The sequence below is a fragment of the Melospiza melodia genome, chromosome 1 (assembly GCF_035770615.1).
Source record: "Melospiza melodia melodia isolate bMelMel2 chromosome 1, bMelMel2.pri, whole genome shotgun sequence".
Taxonomy (NCBI): domain Eukaryota; kingdom Metazoa; phylum Chordata; class Aves; order Passeriformes; family Passerellidae; genus Melospiza; species Melospiza melodia.
Window position 1 is genome coordinate 846,951 of NC_086194.1, and position 24,983 is coordinate 871,933.

The 24,983-nt window shown below is 54.6% G+C and overlaps 1 protein-coding gene across 13 annotated transcripts in view; it reads right to left on the bottom strand.

Annotated features, from left to right (window-relative positions):
- Positions 1–24,983, bottom strand: part of MAP4 (microtubule associated protein 4) — a 154,692-nt gene that overhangs the window by 7,690 nt on the left and 122,019 nt on the right. For 7 of the 13 annotated variants that reach the window (XM_063161256.1, XM_063161372.1, XM_063160916.1 and 4 more), the window contains 9 exons: positions 20,641–20,741; positions 19,599–19,811; positions 17,793–17,970; positions 14,269–14,328; positions 12,641–12,963; positions 10,776–10,898; positions 9,063–9,155; positions 4,215–4,296; positions 661–773 (listed from right to left, as the gene is read on the bottom strand). In XM_063161256.1, the coding sequence (XP_063017326.1) occupies positions 661–773; positions 4,215–4,296; positions 9,063–9,155; positions 10,776–10,898; positions 12,641–12,963; positions 14,269–14,328; positions 17,793–17,970; positions 19,599–19,811; positions 20,641–20,741 (1,286 nt within the window). The remainder of the gene's footprint in view (positions 1–660; positions 774–4,214; positions 4,297–9,062; positions 9,156–10,775; positions 10,899–12,640; positions 12,964–14,268; positions 14,329–17,792; positions 17,971–19,598; positions 19,812–20,640; positions 20,742–24,983) is intronic. The other 6 variants (XM_063161088.1, XM_063161605.1, XM_063161878.1 and 3 more) reach the window with 3 other exon arrangements.

Sequence of the window (24,983 nt, forward strand, 5' to 3'; positions counted from 1 at the left end):
CCTCTGCTGGGCATTGCCCCTGCCAGCCCCTCTGCTGGGCATTGCCCCTGCCAGCCCCTCTGCTGGGCACGGCCCCTGCCAGCCCCTCTGCTGGGCATTGCCCTGCCAGCCCCTCTGCTGGGCACGGCCCCTGCCAGCCCCTCTGCTGGGCATTGCCCCTGCCAGCCCCTCTGCTGGGCACGGCCCCTGCCAGCCCCTCTGCTGGGCATTGCCCCTGCCAGCCCCTCTGCTGGGCATTGCCCCTGCCAGCCCCTCTGCTGGGCACGGCCCCTGCCAGCCCCTCTGCTGGGCATGGCCCTGCCAGCCCCTCTGCTGGGCATTGCCCCTGCCAGCCCCTCTGCTGGGCATTGCCCCTGCCAGCCCCTCTGCTGGGCCCCCAGCCAGCAGAGATCCCTGCTCTCAGGTTCCAAGAGGAAGGATGGAGATGGGCAGTGCCAGCCCTTGGGAATGCCCAGCAGGGTCAGGCACCCCGAGCCGGGTCCAGCTCTCTCCTTTCCAGCCATCCTTGTCCTGGGCTCCATCCTCACCCAGGGGTGCACAGCACAGGCCCCAGGAGCGAGGAGGCTGCACCAGGCTGTGGAGGAGGAGCTGTCAGCAGCAGCAGAAGGACAAGAACTGGCTCAGAGCCATTCCCGGGCTGTGCCAGGTCCCCGCCCTCACCTTGACGGCCCCTCCGGCCGGTGAGTGTCCCACGTTGTCCAGAGATCCCACCTTGGCCTGGGCCTTCTCCTTGAAGTTCAGCTTCTGGTTCTCGATTTTGACGTCTCCTCCGCCTGCAGGGACAGGGAGCAGGGCTGAGTTTGGGGAAGGTCCCACCCAGGAGCCCCTGGGACCCCTCGGAGGAGGGACAGGACAAGTTCCACAGTCCCTGCCTCAGGAAAACTTCTGGAAGACCAAAGCTGGTGATTTCCAGCCGTGCCAGCAAACAGGGCCCTGGGGAATGCTGCACATCCAGACAGACAGGATAGAGAGAACTCCCTGGATCTGCTCCTGAGGCTGCCTCCTCCAGCAGAGGTGTGAAATGTCACCCCCACCGTCCCTCACTGCTGCCATTCCAAGGCTGTGTCCCATCCCTGTCCCTGCCCAGGCCCCTCCAGCTCAGCCACCTGTGCTCTCAGCAGTGCCAGGGCACCTCCTGCTCCTCTGTGTCCCTGCCCTCCTCCCCTGCTGCTCCAGCCCTGGAATCCCTGGGCAGCCCTGCCTGCCTGGGCAGCTCCCCTGGCACACCCCACCTGCAGGAACACTGCAGGGAATGTGGAGGTCACAAACACAGCTGAGAATTTAGCAAGGTTTTTCCAGAATGGAATAGATTGCAGAATTAGATATAGATAGATTCCTATAGATAGATATATATAGATATAGATACAGACAGATTAAGATAGAATAGATAAATCAGATAAAGATAGATTCCCATCAACCACAGAATCCAGAATGGGCTGGGTTGGAAGGGACCTTAAGGATCCTCCAGTGCCACCCCTGCCATGGCAGGGACACCTCCCACTGTGCCAGGCTGCTCCCAGCCCCAGTGTCCAGCCTGGCCCTGGGCACTGCCAGGGATCCAGGGGCAGCCACAGCTGCTCTGGGCACCTGTGCCAGGGCCTGCCCACCCTGCCAGGGAACAATTCCTAATTCCCAGTATCCCATCCAGCCCTGCCCTCTGGCAGTGGGAGCCATTTCTCCTTGTCCTGGCACTCCAGGCCTTTGGAAATCATCTCTCCCCATCCTTCTTGGCTCCCTTCAGGTCCTGGAAGGCCACAGTGAGGTCACCCCAAAACGTTCCCTTCTCAGGCTGAGCACTCCCAGCTCTCTCAGCCTTTCCTCCCAGGGGAATGCTCCATCCCTCTGACCACAGTGCTGCCTCCTTTACTGACAAAATCAGTGCACAATCCCACAGATTGGAATCCTGGATCCTGAGGATGATTCCACCCCTCCTGCAAGAACAGGGCCACCTTTCCCTGGCTGCAGTGCCCATCCAGCAGCTTCTCCAAAGCCCAGCTCAAGTCTTGCTGAGCACAGCTCTGCCTCCCAGCGACATCATTAAAGCCTCAGCTCTGCCCTGGAAGCCTGGCACGGCCAACCATGGTGCAAAGCAAGTGCCTTGGTGCCACAGCTGAAGCCCTGGCAGGGTGGCAGTGCTCCCATCAGGCCTGGACAAGGCACTGATTGTCACCCTCAGCTCGTTACTGGATTGTCACTGCCCAGCACTGAGCTGGCAGAGGTCGTGCCCGTGGCACCACGTTCCCAGGGCCGGGAGCCCCTGGAGCCAGGGCTCCTGCCAGGGAGTGCCCTGCTCTGACCTGGCAGCCTGGGCAGCCTGCAGGGCACTCCCTGGGGGACAAAGAGCAGCCTGAGGGGCTCCTTCCCATCCTGAGGGGCTCCCACCCAGCCTGAGGGGCTCCCACCCAGCCTGAGGGGCTCCCTCCCAGCCTGAGGGGCTCCTTCCCTCCTGAGGGGCTCCCACCCAGCCTGAGGGGCTCCTTCCCAGCCTGAGGGGCTCCTTCCCAGCCTGAGGGGCTCCCACCCAGCCTGAGGGGCTCCCTCCCAGCCTGAGGGGCTCCTTCCCATCCTGAGGGGCTCCCACCCAGCCTGAGGGGCTCCCACCCAGCCTGAGGGGCTCCCAACCAGCCTGAGGGGCTCCCTCCCACCCTGAGGGGCTCCTTCCCATCTTGAGGGGCTCCCTCCCAGCCTGAGGGGCTCCTTCCCTGCCTGGGCACTGAACCCTGGCCCTCGTGCCAGCAGCAGCGCTCCCGGCTGGAGAATGTGCCCAGGGACCAGGGGCAGCCAAGGAAACTGAACTGACCATCAGCTCCAGGACACAACTGACCATCAGCCCAAGGGCACAACTGACCATCAGCCCAAGGGCACTGAACTGACCATCAGCCCAAGGACACTGAGCTGACCATCAGCCCAAGGGCACAACTGACCATCAGCCCAAGGACACTGAGCTGACCATCAGCCCAAGGGCACAACTGACCATCAGCCCAAGGACACTGAGCTGACCATCAGCCCAACGACACAACTGACCATCAGCTTGGACACTGAGCTGACCATCAGCTCCAGGACACTGAGCTGACCATCAGCCCAAGGACACTGAGCTGACCATCAGCCCAAGGGCACAACTGACCATCAGCCCAAGGGCACTGAACTGACCATCAGCCCAAGGACACTGAGCTGACCATCAGCCCAAGGGCACAACTGACCATCAGCCCAAGGACACTGAGCTGACCATCAGCCCAAGGGCACAACTGACCATCAGCTCCAGGACACTGAGCTGACCATCAGCCCAACGACACAACTGACCATCAGCTTGGACACTGAGCTGACCATCAGCTCCAGGACACTGAGCTGACCATCAGCTCCAGGACACTGAGCTGACCATCAGCCCAAGGGCACTGAGCTGACCATCAGCCCAAGGACACTGAACTGACCATCAGCTCCAGGACACTGAACTGACCATCAGCTCCAGGATGCAACTGACCATCAGCTCCAGGACACTGAACTGACCATCAGCCCAAAGACACAACTGACCATCAGCCCAAGGACACTGAACTGACCATCAGCTCCAGGACACAACTGACCATCAGCCCAAGGGCACTGAGCTGACCATCCCTCAGGCCAAGCCAGGGGCCTCCAGCCCCAGCACCGTGGGCTGTGCCCAGCCTGGGGACACAATTGAGACTCCCAGGAATTCAGGCTGTGTTCTCAGCAGGGAGCAGGTAATTCCCACACCCATCCTAGAAAATCCACCCAGGGCCCAGAAGGGTTCCATGTGAGGCAGGAGCTGCTGTGGGCTCAAGGCTAAAAGGAGCCTGCTATGTGCTCTGAAGGACTGCAGGGAATTTCCTTTATCCTGCCATGTCCCATGACCATCCTGGGATGCTCTGAGTGCCCCAAAGCCTCTGTGAGCATGGATGGAGCTTCCTGGAATGACTGTGGAAGCATCCCTGTGATCCTTCTCAAATGAGCAGGAAAGGCAGAAATGAGCCAAAGCTGTACATTATCTTCACAGGCAAGAGGACATCCCACATCTCCTAATCCCCCTCTCTGCTCATCAAACTACCAGGAACTGTGGAAGAAGCATTTCTAGAAATTTCCACAAGCACTGGGGACATGCCCTGAAAGCAACAAGCCCCTAAAACTATTGCAGTCCCAATCCAGGGCTGTGTTTAAGGGACAAAACTTACAGGCAAATGAGGAAATGGCAAAATTCCTACCTGGCTTATGCTTGATATTTGCTTTAGATCCACACTTGGAGGACACTTTGGAGAGGTCGACTTTCTTGTTCTGGATCTGCACCTGGGGAGACAAAAAGCAGCAGCTGAGCACAGAGAAAGCCCTGCAGGCCAGAGGCTGTGCTCTGTGAGCCTGTGTCCCTGCTCTCACCCCTCCTCCTGCAGATTGCCAGAATCCTGCCTGCAATTCCTGTGCCACTGCAGCCCTGGGGTCACCCAGAGCCAAAGTGAGACAGAGCTGGGACAGACAGCAGGACAGAGGGACAGAACCATCACAGGGCTGGGCTCGGGCACAGCCATGGGACACAGGGACAGGACAATAAAAGCTAAATCTGCTGCCAGGGTCCCCACAGGGCTCCTGCCCAGCCTGGGACATGGGCATGGCCTGGGGCCACCACAGGCCAGGGCTGTGCCACCAGCTCTGCTCTGTTCTGCACCATCACACACAGCCTGGGGAGGAGCAGCTCCAGGCAGAGCTCAGAGCCCCTGGCAGGGCCTGAAGGGGCTCCAGGAGAGCTGGAGAGGGACTGGGGACAAGGATGGAGGGACAGGACACAGGGAATGGCTCCCAGTGCCAGAGGGCAGGGATGGGTGGGAGATTGGGAATTGGGAATTCCTGGCTGGGATGGGATTCCCAGAGCAGCTGTGGCTGCCCTGGATCCCTGGCAGTGCCCAGGCCAGGCTGGACAGAGCTTGGAGCAGCCTGGGACAGTGGGAGGTGTCCCTGCCATGGCAGGGGTGGCACTGGGTGGGATTTAAGGTCCCTCCACTCCACTCCAAGCAGCCTGGGATTCTCAGAGGATCTGGTGCCCAGGTGGAATGCCCTGCTCCAGCAATCCACCCCTCTCCAGGACAAGGCCAGGGCTGAGAGCAGCCACCAGCTGGGAGCTGCAGGCTCAGAACTCCTGCTCCAGGTCAGGTCACAGAGCAAAGCCAAGGATTTCCTTTCCAATATGAGCAGAATTCCCTGACCGCCAGCTGCTCTGGGAGTTTACTGGAGCTCTCAGGAGGATCTGCCAGAACTCCTCCAAGGGAATCAGGGATCCTGCTGCTCTGTGCCCAGGGAGGAGCCCCAGGATGCTGCAGGGGGAGCAGGACAGCCCAGCCCAGCTCCTGCCAGGTCCCACATCCCCAGCTCAGGGACACCCTCCAAAGGTCACTCACACACCCTGATCTGCTTTTCTCAGGAGTAAAGCTACTACAGCTTTAATCATCAGTCCTTGCTTGCTCAGAACTGAGCTGAGCTGAAATTTATTTCACAGAATGCCCCTGGAAATCTGCTGTTTGTTACCAGCTGTGGTTCCTGACCTGAGACACAAACTGTCCCACCCTCAGGGAAGGGTCTGTGGGTAGCACTTCAGCAGGAGCTGGGTTTGCACCTTGGGATTGCACTCAGAGAGCCAAGCACAGACTCTGCTGCCAGAAATGAACTTTGGGGCTTTGGCTCAGGTGGGGAAGTTTGGTGTCAGCTCTTGTCTGATTTTGTGTCCCTGACCACATCCCAGAGCAGCCAAGCAGGACAAGCCAAAGGCCAGGGGAGCACAGGGACACTCCAAACTCCCTTCCCAAACCTCCTTCACCCACAGACACTGCCTGCACTTTGTGAAATCCACTCTGTTCTGCTGTCTTGGAACAGATAACTTGCTCAGAGGTTGGACTCCATGGTCTTGGGGATCTTTTCCAACCTCAGTGGTTCTGAGAGAGGGAAATACTAAAAAAAAAACATCCAATGTTTTCCCCAGGAACTGAACTGTGTTTGTGTTTCTGGAGAGCAGCAACTGCAGCTGCTGCTCTTGGGCACAGCTCCTGGGGAATGTGGGCATGGACAGGAATGATCTCCATGGGCAGAGGGCAGGGTGGGCAGCCTGGGGCCACTGGGGTGGGGTGGGACAGCACAGTGTCCACCCCTGGAGTGTCCCTGCCAGGCTGGACAGGGCTGGCAGCACCCTGGGACAGGGAAGGTGTCCCTGCCATGGCAGGGGTGGCACTCAATCATCTCTGAGTCCTTCCCAACACAAACCATCCCTGGCCATCACCTCCTGAAGCTCCACCAGGAATTGTTTCTAAACCACAGCACTTGTCCACAGGATCCTGAAAGCTCTGCCTGAAGGCCCAGACCAGAACAGACCTTCCAGACAGACCCAGCTGGGAATCCAACACTGGGAATTCTATCACAAGTGATCACCACAACTACCTGAGCAAGGAAGCATCTTGGAAGAGGTCACTAACATCACAGTGCTCCAAAGGGAGGGGGAAGATACAAAAATGAATAAATAAAAATAAAAACATCCACACCACCTGTGCTGGAGGGCTGGGAATGCTCTCCTGGAGCTGCTCTGGGAGCATTTGGAGCCTGGGAATGAGCTTTTGGTTCAGAAAATGCAGAATAAAGAGCTGCTTGGGGAGCTGAGCAAGGAGCAAAAGTGCAGTGGTGAAAGGAGGGTGTGGGAGAGGAGGAGAGGAGAGGAAAGCAGGGACAGAGCTGTGCCCAGATCTGGGCATGGCTGGCAGTGCAGAGGGAAGGACAGGATGGTGACTCAGGAGCAGAAGGACACTTCAGTGACACAGTTCATCAGGCAAGGCAGGATCCCCACATGCCAGCCCCATTTCTGCAGCCTGGAAGAGCAGGGAAGGCACCTGTGAGGCTCCTGAAAGGCTCAGCAAAAGGTGAAGTAGCAGCACTGAGGTGGTTTATGAAACACAGCTCCTTGGAGAGCATGGCCAGGGAAATGCCAGCAGCTGCTCCAGAGCTGGCACAGGGGGGCCAAGGGCCCTTCTGGGACAGGCTGGGGACAGCACCAGGGGAACAGGCAGCAGGAACAGAATCAGGGCCCCAAACCCCTGAGGGCTCCCCATGGACACCAGGGCTCCAGGCCAGCATTCCCAGGCATCCTGTGGGAGCATTTCCATGGGAAACACTCCCAGAAACACAGTGTAAATCATGGAAACAGCAGAGAGCCACAAATCCCAAATCCCCAGAGCAGGGATGTGGGAAGGCAGCCTGGGTTCAGTGGCACAGGTGTGACTTCAGCATCTCTGGCCACCCTGGCAGCCAGCCTGGAGGGAAGCGGGTGTCAGGAACCCACATTTGGCTGCCACTTGCAAAGATCTGTGGAAAAATCAGTCATGGAGAGGTTCAGGCAGCTGGACATGGATTTCCCAGGAGGAGGGGCCCCAGCTGGCTCCACAGGCAGGTCCTGAGCAGGGTTTGTGTCACTGGGCACCTCAGCAGATGTGGTAGATGGACATCCCTGCTTGGGAACCCAGGATATTTAAACATCTCAGAACAAACTTTGTTAGGCTCAGGTCCTTCAGTGCCTTTGAAACCATCCAAAGTTTGCACTGCTGAACCAGCCCTGTGCCAAAGCAGCCCAGGTTTGTCAGAGCAGCACAGATCCGCCCCAGGGACTGAGCCCCCTGCTCGTGCTCGCCCAGCCTGCCAGGGGCTGGACAGGGAACCTGGCTCACCTGGCAGACACCTGGAGCACCCCACACCCCAAACCAAGCTGCAGACACCACCAGATTAACTTTCTATTTTAAAAAGCTCAGCCCTGCTGCCAGAGATACCGGCAGCCTTTAAATTTAGAAATTAATCTCAGCTCAAAGGTTAAGTCCCAGAGTCTTTGCCTGCTCCAAAGAACCTTTTATGAAACAAGGAGTGGATGAGTGTGGCTCCAGCTGGCCCTGGGAGCCAGGGGAGAGTTACAGGCACTGCCAGGCCATGATGGATCTGCTCCAGGCAGGTCAGGGGTGAGCTCAGACCCAGGCTCAGGCACATCCCCACCCCTGTGTGGGTCACAGCCAGCCCAGGGAGCAGGACCGGCCCAGGGAGCAGGACCAGCCCAGGGAACAGGACCAGCCCAGGGAACAGGACCATTCCACAGAGCAGGACCAGCCCAGGGAGCAGGACCAGCCCAGGGAACAGGACCATTCCACAGAGCAGGACCAGCCCAGGGAACAGGACCAGCCCAGGGAACAGGACCAGCCCAGGGAACAGGACCAGCCCATAGAGCAGGACCAGCCCAGGGAACAGGACCATTCCACAGAGCAGGACCAGCCCAGGGAGCAGGACCATTCCACAGAGCAGGACCGGCCCAGGGAGCAGGACCAGCCCAGGGAGCAGGACCAGCCCAGGGAGCAGGACCAGCCCAGGGAACAGAACCAGCCCAGGGAGCAGGACCATTCCACAGAGCAGGACCAGCCCAGGGAACAGGACCAGCCCAGGGTACAGGACCATTCAACAGAGCAGGACCAGCCCAGGGAACAGGACCATTCAACAGAGCAGGACCAGCCCAGGGAACAGGACCATTCCACAGAGCAGGACCAGCCCAGGGAGCAGGACCATTCCACAGAGCAGGACCAGCCCAGGGAGCAGGACCAGCCCATAGAGCAGGACCAGCCCAGGGAGCAGGACCAGCCCAGGGAGCAGGACCATTCCACAGAGCAGGACCAGCCCAGGGAGCAGGACCAGCCCATAGAGCAGGACCAGCCCAGGGAGCAGGACCAGCCCAGGGAGCAGGACCATTCCACAGAGCAGGACCAGCCCAGGGAACAGGACCAGCCCAGGGTACAGGACCATTCCACAGAGCAGGACCAGCCCAGGGAGCAGGACCAGCCCACAGAGCAGGACTAGCCCAGGTGCAGCTGAACACTGGAACAAACCCCACAGCTCAGCCTGGCAGCCCCAGAGCAGGGCAGGAATCCTCCAGGCTGTGCCCAGGAGCTCTGCCACGGCTCCTGCCTGCAGCACAGCACTCCTGGGGCTGGCACCCCCAGCACAGCACAGAGAAGCAGTTAGCAGACACACAGCTTGCCCAGACCCATACTTACATTCCCACCTCCAGGGACATGCTTAATATTGTCCTTGGAACCACACTTGGACTGAACATGGCTGTAGTTCGCTTTTTTGGAGACTATCTGGACCTGGAACGTCACAGAACGGAGACAACACAAGGGAAGAGGACTGGTTAGAGATGGCATTCTGCAGGGCACCCGGGCTCCTGGGCACCAGGGACCCTGAGGAGCTGGGCCCAGAGCTGGGGAAGGCACCAAGGAGAGAGTGAGAGACAGTGAAGGACAGGAGGCTGCACAGACAGTGTTAGTGCCAGGCTGGGAGTGCCCAGGGACCCTGCAGAGCCCTGGGGTGGGGTGGGCTGGGGCTGCCCAGGGCCTGGAAACCCCCTGGAGCAGGGAGACAGCCCAGAGGGGTGGGATGGGACTGCCCAAGGCGTGGAAACCCTCCTGGGGCAGGGAGAGCCAGCCCAGAGGGGTGGGATGGGACTGTCCATGGCCCAGGAGGCTCCTGGGAGGATTCCAGGGACATCTGGCCAGAGCGGGGAGAGGCAGCCCTGGGAGCCAGCACTCCCAGCACACTGTGAGCTGCTCCATGCCCACAGGTGGGCTGGCTCCAGCCCTGGACAATGTCCCTCCACAGCCCTGGGCAGTACAGCTGGCTCTGAGGAACATTCTGCTACTGAAGGTGGTCACACCTTCAGCTGAATGCCTCAGATGAGTCTCAGGTTAATGAAATTGCTTCTCCTTCACACTGACTCAGATGAAGGGTGTGAGAACGTGGTTGGAGGTGGTTTGGCAGTGCTGGGCATGGCTGGACTCCATGATCTCACAGGGCTTCTCCAGCCTCAGCGAGTGTGTGATTTTTAAGGCAAGAGGAGAGGTTTGGGTGAGCTCTGCTCTCAGCAGTAGCTGGGTTAGACACCAGTGTTTACAGAGGTTAGTTACAACACAGGTTTAGTCTGGAGCTGAGTTATTCACCACAGCACAAGCAGGCCCAGCTGGATCCTGGCTCCCACAAGGTGACAAGCTTGGAGCACAGCAGGGATCACCCACCACTGTCAGCTGGGCAGGCTCCCAGAGCTCCTCAGCCAGGCCTGAAAGGCTGGGAACAGCAACAGCAGCTCTGGGAACACACCTGTGCCATGGAGTGTGGGCTGCTTCACTGACTCCCTACAGGTACAAACCCTGCTCACTCCTGACCATTCCTGCCTGGTAATGCTGGAATTAATCTGTGCCTGGTAATGCTGGAATTAATTAAACTCCCACCTCATGCCATCCACCTGGACTTTGGAGTAACCCATCCAGTGGTGATGGCCTAAGACTTGGAGTTACAGAGTTTTGGTACAACTGGGCTAGGAATATTGCAGGGAAGACGTGAATTCCTACACATTGTGCACTCCTAAAAGGAGCAGCTGTGAACTCAACCCCTCTGCCTCGTTACAAACTGGTTCTGTGTGTGGAGAACTGGTTTAAGGGAAGCCTTCTGACTCCAAGTTAAGCCTGTATTAACCTGGCAGTGAAACAGGAGGACTCTGCTCTGCAAACCTCTCCAGCAGCAGTGTAGAGGGTCCCTCCCTGGAGGAGCTTCCCTGGGAACATCTCAGGGTGCAGGGGAGAGAGGGGGAGGTGTCTGTGCAAGGACAGTGCCACTGACAGGAGAGAGCAGGACAGCTGGAGAGGAGGGACAGTCACTCAAAATGGAAACGTTTTCTTTCATCTCCCCCAGAGAAAAGTGTGAAAGCAACTCACTTTCCCATTGGGCTGTTTGGGGACCCCCTCTTTTGCTGCCACTTTAGGAGCCACCTTAGAGCCCGCGCTGGGCTCAGAGCTGGGCGCGGCGCCGGCTGACTCTGGCCTTTTCTCTACCTTCCCCTGGATGGAGACAAAGGGATGATTTCACCAGCAAAGGCAGAACTCGGGCAGGAGCACGGGAACACGAGAGACCTGCTGCACAGAGACCCAGGAGCACTCCCTGCCTGCTCTGACTGCCAGGCCAAGGATCATCCCATGCCGGGAGCGCTGACACCAAGGGCACAGCAGTGCCCAGCCCAGGGCACAGAGCAAGGATTCCCTTCTCAAAAAGCTCCTGGTGCCCTTCCTCAGGATCCAGGCAACCCCAGGACAATGATCCTGCCAAAAAAAATCCAACCAAATCCCTGGGGAGCCCCAGAGCAGAGCGGGAGCAGCTCCTGCTTGTGGAGGACGTGGTGCAGGTCTGGAGGTGAGGACACCCAGGGCTGGTCTGGGGCTCTGCTGGACACACACCCTGAGTTCCCAGCTCAGATTCCCACCCAGCCTCACTGCACTCAGCCTTGGAGCTCAGCAGCTCCTTTAGTTTTTATCTACCAAAAGGCAGGTGCACCCTGCCTGAGAGTCCAGCTGAGCAGAAAATCAAAGGAAAATTTACAGGTTTCATAAAAACTCAGCATCTACCTGAGGATATCTATTGTTTTTGCTAGTTTAGATGCAGGGAAGTGCAGCAGGACCTGCATTTTGGGGGGGGGCTCAGCATAAATCTTGTATTTCACTAACCTACAGACCAGTGAACAAAAAAACCCCAACACTACAATAATTCTCAAAAACAGCTCAGTGTGGACAGGACTACAAAAAGGACAATTTGCTTAACAAGGCAATTGTTAGGATTTAATAACTCTATGAAAATATTTAGAAAATGAAGGGCAGTGCAATTAAACGCAAATGCAAGTCCCCTGAGCTGACAGAACGAGGGCTGTGCTGTGCTGCTGCCCAGCCAGGAGCTGCTGCCTCTGAGGATAAATCCATGCTGCATTGATGCTGTCTGGGACACAGCACCCAGCCAGGATTGCCCTTGACTTTAATGTGCCTGAGAGCAGATTAAAGCTTTCCCAGCATGGAACGTGCTCCCTTGGCAGCAGATTAAAGTTCTGGGCCGGGTTATTCAGCACCACAGAGCTGCAGCAAAGAGAATGGAAAGATCTGTGTCCCACTGGGGGGGAGGCAGAGCCCTCTGGCTGCTGCTGACACACGTGGCCAGGCCAAGGCTGGCCTTACACAACAGCTAAGCAGGGCTCTGTGGTTCTGCATGGCCATTTGTTCAGCAGGGGCTGCAGGTGGATCCCACCTTTGTCCTTTCCATGGTACATGCTGATGGTGGAAGTGCCCCCTAAGGGCTTTAGGAGGCAGTGAGAGCCCCAAGTTTTTTCTCTGGTCATGGTTTTCCAGCACTGCCCTCTCCTCATGCCCACCATGGGGGGGTCCCAAAAGACTCATTCCATGTCAGCTTTGGGCCTGAGGAGCTGGGCATGGGAAAAGCGCTGTGCAATCCAGGTTTCCCTCATCCTAGTGCACTACTCCACCTTCTGTACCATTCAGCAGGCAGTTCCTCCACCCAAGGGCAAAGGGCAGGATTATGGACAGGACTGAGGGTGTTTCTGTGCCAGGCTTGGGGCAGGAGAGCAGCAGCAGTGGAGCTCTGGGTTCTGCTGTGGAGCAGGGCTGGCTCTGGGGTGGCTCCCGCGCTCTGCCCAAGCAGGACCCAGCGAGGAGCCGAGAGAGCAGTGAGGACACAGCCACCATCCCGCAGAGCCGGCACAGAGCCCGGAGCAGGCAGGGCGGGCAGGGAGGGCAGGGCTCACCTTTCCCCCGCCGGGCTGGTGTTTGATGTTGTCGGTGGAGCCCACCTTGGAGCGGACGTGGCGCAGGTCGGGCCCGGCGGCGCTGGCGGGGCGCAGGGCTCGGGCCGCGGGCCCGGCGCTGCCTTTGCTGCCCGCTGCGGCCTTGCCCGCGGCTCTCTTGGCGTCCGCGGACACCGTGGAGGCCGTGGCGGCTTTGGGGGCGGCGGCTTTGGGCTTGGGCCGGCTCGGGGCCGTGCCGGCCACGCTGGAGGCCGCGGTGGAAGGAGTGGTGGCGCTGCTCTTGGTGGTGCTGCCCGGGGCACTCTTGGGGCGGCTGGAATCGCCTGTGGGATCGCGGGGAGGGAAGGGGAGAGCAGGGTCAGGTACAGAACTGCATCGGACACACAGAACTGCCTGAGACACACAGAACTGCCTCAGACACACAGAACTGCCTCAGTCAGAACTGCCTCAGTCACACAGAACTGCCTCAGCCACACAGAACTGCCTCTGTCACACAGAACTGCCTCAGTCAGAACTGCCTCAGTCACACAGAACTGCCTCAGACACACAGAACTGCCTCAGTCACACAGAACTGCCTCTGTCACACAGAACTGCCTCAGTCAGAACTGCCTCAGTCACACAGAACTGCCTCAGACACACAGAACTGCCTCAGTCACACGGAACTGCCTCAGTCACACAGAACTGCCTCAGACACACAGAACTGCCTCAGTCACACAGAACGGCCTCAGTCAGAACTGCCTCAGTCACACAGAACTGCCTGAGACACACAGAACTGCCTCGGTCACACAGAACTGCCTGAGACACACAGAACTGCCTGAGACACACAGAACTGCCTTGGACACACAGAACTGCCTCAGTCACACAGAACTGCCTCAGACACACAGAACTGCCTCAGACACAGAACTGCCTCAGACACACAGAACTGCCTCAGACACACAGAACGGCCTCAGTCACACAGAACTGCCTCAGTCAGAACTGCCTCAGTCACACAGAACTGCCTCAGACACACAGAACGGCCTCAGACACACAGAACTGCCTCAGTCAGAACTGCCTCAGTCACACAGAATGGCCTCAGTCACACAGAACTGCCTTGGACACACAGAACTGCCTTAGTCACACAGAACTGCCTCAGACACACAGAACTGCCTCAGTCACACAGAACTGCCTCAGTCACACAGAACGGCCTCAGTCACATAGCCCAGTACGGGCTGGGACCCCAAAGATCAGCTCATCCCAGCCCTGCCGTGGCAGGGACACCTTCACTGTCCCAGGTGCTCCATGTCCCATCCAGCCCAGTCTGGGACACCCCCATTCCCAGAGATGTACAGGGACCCCATAATGACCCCAGCCCCAGACAAAGGGGATTAGATTCAGACTGAGGAAACAGCCTCAGGCTGTGCCAGGGGAGGTTCAGGTGGATATTGGGAATATTCCTTCCTGGAAAGGGCTCTCCAGCCCTGGCACAGCTGCCCAGGGCAGCGGTGGTTCCCCATCGCTGGAGGGATGTGGCACCCACGTGGATGTGGCACTGGGGACATGGTCAGTGCTGGGGACAGGGGCTCCATGGCCTTGCAGAGTTTTCCCAGCTGCATTTCCCAGAGCCCAGGTGAGGAGGGAGGTGAGGTTACCTGAGGGAGACTTGGCAGGAGGTTTCTTGGCATCTGCCGGCTTCGCGTCCGTCTTGATGGCTGCCAACACAAACACAGCAGTCAGGGGAGACCCCAGCACATTCCAGCCTGGAACCAGCCCAGGATTCACTGTTCTGTGGATGAGAGCACCTGCAGCCTGGGCAGCTCCTGCTGCCACCAGAAACCCTCGTGTTTGGCAGACAGAGCACCAATCCTTGTCAAAGGATCCTCACTCGGTCACACCACACACCTGGGGATGGGCTGCATTTTCTTTCTCCTCACATTACCTTCCTGAATCTGACAGCACTCACTGGGAGTATTTTAATCCTGCCCCATCTTCATTTCTTAAACAAAAAACCAACCAAGCAAAAAACCCTACCCCAAAACATTTCCTTTCTTTAAAAAGGAACAAAAGCAGCCCCACATTTGTCCTTGCCCAACCTTGCTCTCATTGCCAGACCAGTCCTACCCCGTGCCAATTTTCTTGCACAGGAGTTATTGCACATATTTTGGCTGCTATTTTAATTGTATAAACCCAAAAATCAATCCCCAAACTGAGCTGCCTTTGGGCAAAGCCCAACGATCATGACCTGATTACACTGCACAGAGGACACTCTAAACCAGGGATGCAATCACACTTCCCCAAGCAGGAGAAAGCCAAACACCAAATTGATCAAGGCAAAAACTATGGACTAAACAATAGAAATGGGACTTTATTTTAAGGAAGTCTTTGATAATGAAATTGGAGGGGTTTTACTATCAGTGATGAGCATGTTTGGGTAAATTCTGCTTCATTTAAACAGCCAAAGGAAGGCAACATTGAAAAGAAATAATAAATGGAAAAGACCCAAGTTAGAAATTAGGAAAACCCTCATTTTTTAATATCTAATTTCCATTAAGTCTCAGATTTTTTAGATACACTCCAGCAGCTGTCAGGGTCCTTTATGGAATATCAATACCAAAAAGACCAAGGGGAAGAGGCAGGTAACTACAGGCCAAGTTAGTCTGGATCATTCCACCCTGACTTTGCTAAAAGCATTCAATTAAACACCCCAGATAAGATTCCAGCTAATGAGGTGAAACCCATTTGGATAATTTAATAAGGCCTAAAGGATGGATACATAATTAATAGCAAACACTTCAAACAAGGGGCTGGCAAACCAACCTAATTTCATTCCTCGAGACCACAACTTTAATTGGGGAAACTGCACAGACAGAACAGCCTTAGGTTTGTGTAAAAGGCAGAGGAATATTATGTTACATTAATATACAGAGATGTTCTGTCTGCTGGTGTCAGTGGGGAGCCAATGCTGAACACTTCTATCTGTGTGAACAAGAGGTGCTGAAAACCCAGAGAGAGCCCCTGGGACAAGGGTCTGTGTGACAGACTTTGATCTGTGCCTGATCTGAAGGGCTGAGTGTGGTCTTTTACAAACATTAAAGTCATTTCCACAGGGAGGGGGGCAAAAACTAATGAAGAAATAAAATTAAAAATCAAAACATCAAGCCCCACATAACCCTTGGCTCTCCTTTAGCAGAGAAAATGACCGACCTGAAAATACCTGAGAAAGTGGAACTATGTAATGCCAAACCTGGCCTAGGCACACAGATTTTGTGAGACAATGACTGAAATTGATGGCAGCTGTGACCCCAGAGCTGTGAGCCCAAGAGCTCCAGGTGTTCCCACCCACATCTCACTCAAACCAAACCAAACCCAACCCAACCAAACCACACCAAACCCAACCCAAGCAACCAAAACCCAACCCAACCAACCAACCGACCAACCAACAACCAATCAAATAAAACCACACTAAACCAAACCCAATGAAACCAAATCCAACTGAACCAAACCCAATTAAACCAAACTCAACCAAATCAACCCAACCCAACCAAACCCAACTCAACCCAACCCAACTACACCAAACCAAACCCAACCCAACTACACCAAACCAAACTCAACTCTCAGCATTGGGCTCGTGGTTGCCTTGAGGGTCTAGGTCACCTTCCACCCTCTGTCCCACCCCTGCTTCCACCTCACCCAGCACAGGACCCCCGCTTTTCCCATTCCTGCCGTCCCTGTGCATTTCCAGATCCAGATTTCTCAGCCTCCCCATGGAGTCCCTCCAGCTGACCTCAGCCTCCCTCACCCCAGGGCCCTGCCTGTGGCCTGGCAGGGTCCCACCACGTTCCTGGTGCCACAGCCCCTTGCCCTGCACCTCCTGCCTCTTGGAACAGCTCCCTGCAGCTCTGCATCGCTGCCTCCATCTCCTTTCAGCAGCAAACACTGCTTTGTTTGTGGGGCAGCAGGAATGAGCCCAACTCATTAGAACAGATCCTGCATTCCCGGGCTCCCATTTGCCTCCAAGACCACACAAAATGAGTTTTACTCACAAAATGAGCTTATCAGACAGGATATGTGGCTCTTGGAACGTGCAACACCTTCTCTACACTTGATTAATTAGATTTTCCCCCAGAACATAAGTCTGGGATGTCCATCAGGCCAAATCCATCCCAGCACAGCTAAAACATGACCATTTTTTTGGGAAAGCTGGGATAGGAACCCATGCTTTGGGATTCAAACCAAACTGTGCCATTTTACACTTTTATTGACAAATTTTGCCACTGAGGCCAGTCATTTGAAAAGACTTGAGAAGACTTGGACTATAATCTTATCTAATGTTAAATCTCTCAAGTTCCATTAAGAGGAGGAGTGAGAACAGTGTTAGCTTAGCTAAAACACTGCTCAGGTTTCCTGTGGAACTCATGCGAAGTTCCCTCTTTAGCAGCAGCACGAGTGGGACACAGTTTTTGGATGAAGCTGATGTGATTTCAGCTCCAAATTCCTCCTGCTCTACTAAAAATCTTCCACTTCTGCTCAACCCTTTTGGATTTCCCACACCAGTTCAGGTGTTTCAAGTCCTCTTCTGAAGATTTGCCTTTCTGAACTTTTATTTAGTGTTTATTCTGTTCCTATGGCAAAATATAGAAGGAATGGAATGCCCACTCTTAAATCAAGTGTGTCCAGTAATTGCATTAACCCTGAATTAAACACAGCTGATGGAGGCTGGCCCTGAAGGCAATTTGGAAGAGGAAGCCCTGGAGAGAAGAACACTTGAGCCACTGTCAGAATCCAGGCAATGATGGAGTGGCTTCTGAACACTTCCAGAGATGGGGACTCCACAGCTGGGCCAGGGCTGGAGAGCCTTTTCCAGGAGGAACATTCCCAGTATCCACCTGAGCCTCCACCAGCTGTGCCAGGGCTGGAGAGCCTTTTCCAGGAGGAACATTCCCAGTATCCACCTGAGCCTCCACCAGCTGTGCCAGGGCTGGAGAACCTTTTCCAGGAGGAACATTCTCAGTATCCACCTGGGCCTGCCCTGCCCAGCCTGAGGCTGTTCCCTCTGCTCCTGTGCCTGTCCCCCAGCTGTGCCCTGTGCCAGGAGCTGTGCAGAGCCCCTGGTGTGCCCAGGCAGGAGGCTGCAGGTGCTGCAGGATGGGTTTCCCAGGGAAGGGGCAGCACTCACACGTCGGCCTCTTGGGAGGAGTGGGCGCCGTGGTTTTGGCAGCGGCCGCTGCCGTCACCGGGGACGGCGCCGTGGTCCGGGGAGCAGCAGAGGAGCTCCTGGAAGGAGTTTTGGGGGTGGTGGAGGATGGAGGCTTGGAGAGGGAGGTTTTCTTCTCCGCGGGCTTCGCATCCGCGACCTGCAAGGGAGCGAGCGGCGTCAGAGCGGCCCCGGCAGAGCCCGAGCCAGGAGGGCTGGAAGGAACAGGAATCCCTGAAATGCCCCAGCACTTAATGAAGCCTGGCACTGCTGAAAGGTTATAATGCAATTAAAATATAATTGAGACGTGCAGAAGCGAGTGGTGGTGTGGAGGGCAGGCCACGGAGCACGGACGCTGCGGAGGAGCAGCTCCCAGCCAGGGCTGCTCAGCTCTGGTGTGTGGGGGCCTCTCCTGCTGGGGAGCAGGTTCTGATTTCTGGATCAAATGGAACCAGCAGAACACCAGCAATGCTCCTGCGAGAGATTCCCATCCTCCAGGAGCACCAATGCCCCCTAAGCTGGAATTTGTTTTAACAGTGGGGACATGAGAATCAGGCGTCCACAGCTCATCCCTCACTGGGAAAACTCTTTCCTGCTGTCCCTGGTCAGGCACTTGTTTGTCAACTGCCTGATCTCTGAGGTATGAAAACACTGAATTAATATTATTTTATCAAAAAGATACAAAAACTTGAATCAAACCAAAGTCACCAGCTCAGAGAAAAGTACAGTTTTACACCTGGGCTTTCATTTGCCTTCTGTTATTTTTACTTAGTTCTAAAAAACACTCAAATGCAGTGTGTGGTGGTGTTCAGCCATCAATGAAAGCTTCTGAAATGGATTTGATGTTCCCTTTTAAACCTGAGTTCCCCTACTCTCTCAGATCACAAGTTAACATAGGGATCATTCAAGGGACACCTCTCACTTCTGACACACAGGGATTCCCTGCTTATCTGGAAGATACAACATTGTCCATGAATCCTCTTTTTTGGGGATTTACAGATCTCCAGAGTTTTCTAAGTGTTATCAATCCTCTCCGTGCAGTTCTGCAGTGACCACACATCATAACATCACTACTGGTGGGAAATAAGGAGTATTCACATGGCTTTGTTTTTCTTCAATACTCATATCATATGTCCCTAGTCAGGCTTCCCATGTTCTTGTCTGGATTTAGGAGTGGTACACAGAAGGAATTCCTGGCTGGGAGGGTGGGGAGGAACTGGGATGGAATCCCCAGAGCAGTTGTGGGTGTTCCCTGGATCCCTGGAATGTCCAAGGCCAGGTTGGACAGGGCTTGGGTCACTCTGGGACAGTGGGAGGTGTCCCTGTCATGGCAGGGATGGGATGGGATGGGATAATGGGATAATGGGATAATGGGATGGGATGGGATGGGATGGGATGGGATGGGATGGGATGGGATGGGAATGGGGATGGGATGGAATGGGATGGGATGGGATGGGATGGGATGGGATGGGATGGAATGGGATGGGATGGGATGGGATGGGATGGGATGGGATGGGATGGGATGGGATGGGATGGGATAGGATGGGCTTTAAGGTCCCTCCCAACCCAACCCAGCCTGGGATCCCTGACTCATGGCAGCTCATCAGGACAATCTCAGCACTACACTCAGGTTTAATTCTCCTCTGTGGTGACACAGTTCAGCGCCAGGGACACCGAGTGCCCCTCCTGATGTCACCTAGCCCAGCAATTCAGCCCTGCCCCGTGGCTGAGGGCTGGCAGCCTGCCCTGCAGCGAGCCCTGGTGCTCCCAGAGGCAGGCAGTTCTTACCTTTGGTTTAGTCTCTTTTGGAGTGAGGGTGGAGGGACGGGTGCTGCTGGTGCCGGGGCGTTTGGAGGTGCTGCCTGGAGCAGGAGCTGCACTCGGGCTCGTGGGCTTTTTGTTTGTGCCCGGGGTGGCCGAGCTGGGCCGCTTGGGGCTGGTGCTGCCCGGGGGCTTGGCCTTGGCTGCCGCCGCCTTGGCAGAGGAGGAGGATGCAGCAGGCTTTAGGGTTGGGCCAAAAAGCAAAATCCAGGATAAAACCAAAGAAATACAACAAAAAATAGCGCATTGTAAACCAAAACACTGAGCTGCAACAACAGAAAAGTGATATTTTAAAGGAAAATAATAATAATAATAATAATAATAATAATAATAATAATAATAATAATAATCTGTTTTCTGAGTGCAACAAAGACCAAAATGCAGCAGCCTCTGGAGCTGGAGGCGTTCTGCCATTCAATTCCAAACCAACAGATTTATTTCAGCAGCATGGAAAGCAACAGAAGGAATGGCTGGTAAAGCTGGATTAGTAATTGGGTGCTCCTGGCATCCAGGGCTACGTGCAATCCACAGGCTCTGGCTTTCCAATTATGGGCACGCAGGGATTGCAGCTCCAAATCCCCTGGGATCAGCTGCCGTGGTCACACGGGCAGGGCCTCCAGGGGACAGAGCCCCTGCCCCCCAGCCCTGCTGGGGACACTGGGGGGACCCTGCTGTGTGCTGGGAGCTCCTGAGCACAGCTCCAAAGCCAGAGGGGCTGAGCAGGGCTCTGAAATGGGCTGGGAACAACTGACAGAGTATGGCTGAGCACAGGGGTTACTACACCTTTACTCCGTGTTTACTACTGCTACGGTCACTGCAGCAGGCAGGAACTCACTGAAATGGAGTTTGCACACTTGGATCAGAGTTTGCCACGGGCAGCTCCAAACTGGACGGGTTTGCTGCAGGGGCAGCTCAGAAAACAGAAGTGTGGCTGGCACAGCTGAGCAAGCAGAAAAGCTGGGAAATGAAAGCCCTGGGAGCAGAGATGGGAGCAGGGAACAGCTCCTACCTTGGTCTTCTTCTCGGGGCTGGGGGGCAGCTCCTTGTTGGGAGGAGCTGAGATGTCGTTCCCACTCACGGCCTCGGCTGCTTTGGGCTCCTCTGCCTTGCCTGGGGGAAGGAAGGCACATCTGTGAGTTTAAGCTTTTTTTTTTTTAAAGATATGTTTTTTAGTTTGCTGTTATTCAACATAGCAGCAGCAGGAGACAGAACTGACACAGCACAGGTTGGTGTTAGTGGAAAATTTCCTGAACCCCAGAATACCTGCAGGAAGAAAGATTTTCCCTGTAAAAGGACAGGTTCATCCAGGTGCTGTTAGATTCCAATTTCTCACATGATCCCAGTGGGTAAAGCCAGCCAGCAGATGAAGGAAACCTGTGGTTTACTTTAAATAGCAAATCTCATCTTTAAGTTGTTACAAGAAATTGTTGGAACGTTCAAGGTGAAGTCCAGGTTTTACACTTATCCTGGAGTGGGGCTCTGTTCCCAGCTATCCCCATTGTTACAGCTGCTCCTGCTCCACCTTTCCTCTGCCCACATCCACACCTGGAGCCCTCAGGGAGCAGCCAAAGGGAGCACCAGGAAAGGTCACACACATCACAGGTGCCAGCCCTGACCCAACAGCACAAGGAGCTGGAGCTGCTGGACAGATCCAGAGAGGCCCCGGAGCTGCTGCAGGGCTGGAGCCAGGCTGGAGAGCTGGGAATGTTCATCTGGAGAGGAGAAGCTCCAGGGAGAGCTCAGAGCCCCTGGCAGGGCCTGGAGGGGCTCCAGGAGAGCTGGAGAGGGACTGGGGACAAGGGATGGAGGGACAGGACACAGGGAATGGCTTTAGCTGAAGGAAGGTACATTTAGATTGTTTATTAAGAGGGAATTCTTCCCTGTGAGGTGCCCAGAGCAGCTGTGGCTGCCCTGGATCCCTGGCAGTGCCCAAGGCCAGGCTGGACAGGGCTGGGAGCAGCCTGGGACAGTGGGAGGTGTCCCTGCCATGGCAGGGGTGGGGTGGGGTGGGGTGGGATGGGATGGGATGGGATGGGATGGGATGGGATGGGATGGGATGGGATGGGATGGGATGGGATGGGATGGGATGGGATGGGATGGTCCTCAATGCCTCTTTCCATCCAAACCACTCCAGGATTCCCACAAGAGCAGGACCATGGAGATCCCATTCTGGCAGACACTGACCCCTCACAGGAGCTGCGTTACAGCACAGAGCTCACAGCCAATTCCAAGAAGTACCAGTTTCCCTGTCATTGTTCCTTTTGGCCATGGTCACACTGCCTGGGGACAGGGAACACACCAGGCTGTTCCCTGAGGGGCAGGAGAGCAGCACCCCCTCCTTGTGTCCTCTGCAAAGCCAGAACCCAAACCAGCCCCAGCACTGCCCTCCAACCCAACAAATCCTTCACTGAGGAGCAGTTTCCCCACGTTTTCTCCCCAAATCCCTGAAATCCCACAGCAGCAAGCATCAGCTTCCCTACAAATCCCTTCCAAGAGCCCTCCTTCCCCAGGGTGCAGCTGCACATGCACCCTGCCCTGGGCTGGATCCTGCCAGGATCCTGTGCCAAGAGCCCAGCATGAATTCCTGCAGCATCTCCCCTGTCATCTGGGGATTCAAATCCAGCCTTATCCGTGTTGGACGCTGCTTTTTATAACCCTGAACAGATTGTGACAAGGCCAGGCTAAGGATTCCAGCAGTAAACAGCCTGTTCTCCACATCTTTTGGAAATTGCAGTTTCTGTTCCCTGCTTTCCTGCCTGTCAGACTTGACAGGAGCGTCTCAGAGGATGCCTCAGTCCTGGTACAAGGCAGGAAAATAAAATCACCCCGTGCCTCCCTCCCACCAGAGTATGGGTTGTTGTTTTTGTGTTCTGACTCCAGGGTAAGCTCAGGATAAGCCTTTTTTCCCCCTGAATTGGTTTAACCCCTTCCTGCCCATCTGGCCTTCCAGTTTTGCAGCACTGGGCTGAGCATCCTGGGCACATAAGAGGGTTGTGAAGGAAAATCAGCAAAATGTAGAGGCTGAACACCTGCTTTAATGCAAAATCCTTGGGAATTGTGTCTGTTCACCTGGAAAACCTGTTTTTATTGCAGCTGATCTGTATTGGCTGCTCTCTGATTCCTCCCCTGCATTTCAATAATCCTTTCTCTCCTGGTTTCACCTGTCAGGTCCGTGCACAGCAATGCCAGCAGCAGCAGTTTCAGCAGTTCCCTCTGCTGAAACACAACTCCTGCCCATTCCCTTCTCTCTGCTCCCAGAACTGCTTCGTTTGGAGTCCTACCAGTCTCAAATATCCCCCACATCAAGGTGACTTCCAGTGGTAAAAGCTGCTGTCATTAATTATTTCAGCTAATTCAGCACCAACACTAAACCTCTGCCTGATGAGGGGTTGCAGCACCCATGACAAGAATTCCCAGCATCAGGGAGTGCTCCTCAAATCCTGCAACACCCAGAGGGTCAGGACCTGAACTCCAGCAGCTCCCACATTTCTGAACCAGTGACAGCATGAATTTCATGTTATTTCATGTTGCTTAACAGAAGGTGAATAAAAACCAGGACAGGACACAGGGAATGGCTTCCCACTGCCACAGGGTAAGGTCAAATGGGATATTGGGAAGGAATTGCTCCCTGGGAGGATGGACAGGCCCTAGAATAGAATTCCCAGAGCAGCTGTGGCTGCCCCTGCATCCCTGAAGTGCCCAAGGCCAGGATGGAGCAGCCTGGGACAGTGGGAGGTGTCCCTGCCATGGCAGGGGTGGCACTGGATGGGCTTTGAGGTCCCTCCAACCTAAACCATTCATCATCATCATCACCATCATCATCACCATCATCATCATCATCATCATCATCATCATCATCATCATCATCATCATCATCATCATTATTATTATTATTATTATTATTATTATTATTATTATTATTATTATTATTATTATTCAGGGGAATTGGGTAGAGACCTTCTCTACTTGAGGGGTCACAACTCAGGCTCCATCTCTCTGAGACTCTGACATCCCAGGACACACAACCCTGCCCCATCCCCCAGGGATTACAGAAGGAGAGCTTTGGGGTTTAATATTCATTTGTCCTGTGCTCATCAGGACATTTCTCTCATTCATGGTTTAATTACGAGGCTGTTCTCAGAGCAGAGAACTGGCACCATTTCCTAGTTACAGGGAATATTAGGCAAAGCTGCCAAACCTTAATCAAATTTGTTCATTAGGGTGCAAGAATTATTTAGGAGACTTTTCAGTTTGCCTGCTCCCCCAGGCAGAGGAGAAGGCCTGGAAGGTGTTTGAAAGGCATTTGGTTGGAGCTGCCGTGCCCTGAGCTGAGTCAGCAGCACCAGGGCCAGGGGCTTCAAGGAGCCAGGGAAGGACATTGCCATCTGCCACCCCACGGATCCCCCCAGGCACAGACAGCAGCAGCTCCTCTCCACACGGCTGGCACTGTGCTGCCAGTGCCTCCATCCCCGTCCCTGTCCTCACCACTCCTGCTCCTAATGGGGAAAATCACAATTCTTGGCATGTCCCAACAGGTTCCTAGAGCAACACTGCAATAAATGATTCCTATCACTTTTCCTAACATGATTCCTAACAATAAATTATTCCTAGCATTTTTTCAGTCATGATTCCTATCAATAAATGATTCCTGTCATTATTCCTATCAAGAAATGATTCCTATCATTTCTCCTATCACGATTCCTATCAAGAAATTATTCCTATCATTTCTCCTATCATTATTCCTATCAATAAACCATTCCTAGCATTTTTCCTATTACGATTCCTATCAATAAATTATTCCTAGCATTTTTCCTGTCATGATTCCTAACAATAAATCATTCCTATCATTTGCATATCATGATTCCTATCAAGAAATTATTCCTATCATTTCTCCTATCATTATTCCTATCAAGAAATGATTCCTAGCATTTCTCCTATCATGATTCCTATCAATAAATCATTCCTAGCATTTTTCCTATCACGATTCCTATCAATAAATCATTCCTATCATTTGCATATCATGATTCCTATCAATAAATCATTCCTAGCATTTTTCCTATCACGATTCCTATCAATCATTCCTATCATTTTTCCTATCACGATTTCTATCAATAAATGATTCCTATCATTTCTCTTATCATGATTCCTATCAATAAATGATTCCTATCATTTCTCTTACCATGATTCCTATCAATAAATGATTCCTATCATTTCTCTTATCATGATTCCTATCAATAGATCATTCCTATAATGATGAAGCTCTTGCACAGGGTGGCCAGAGCAGCTGTGGCTGCCCCTGGATCCCTGGCAGTGCCAGGGCCAGGCTGGAGCTTGGAGCAGCCCGGGACAGGA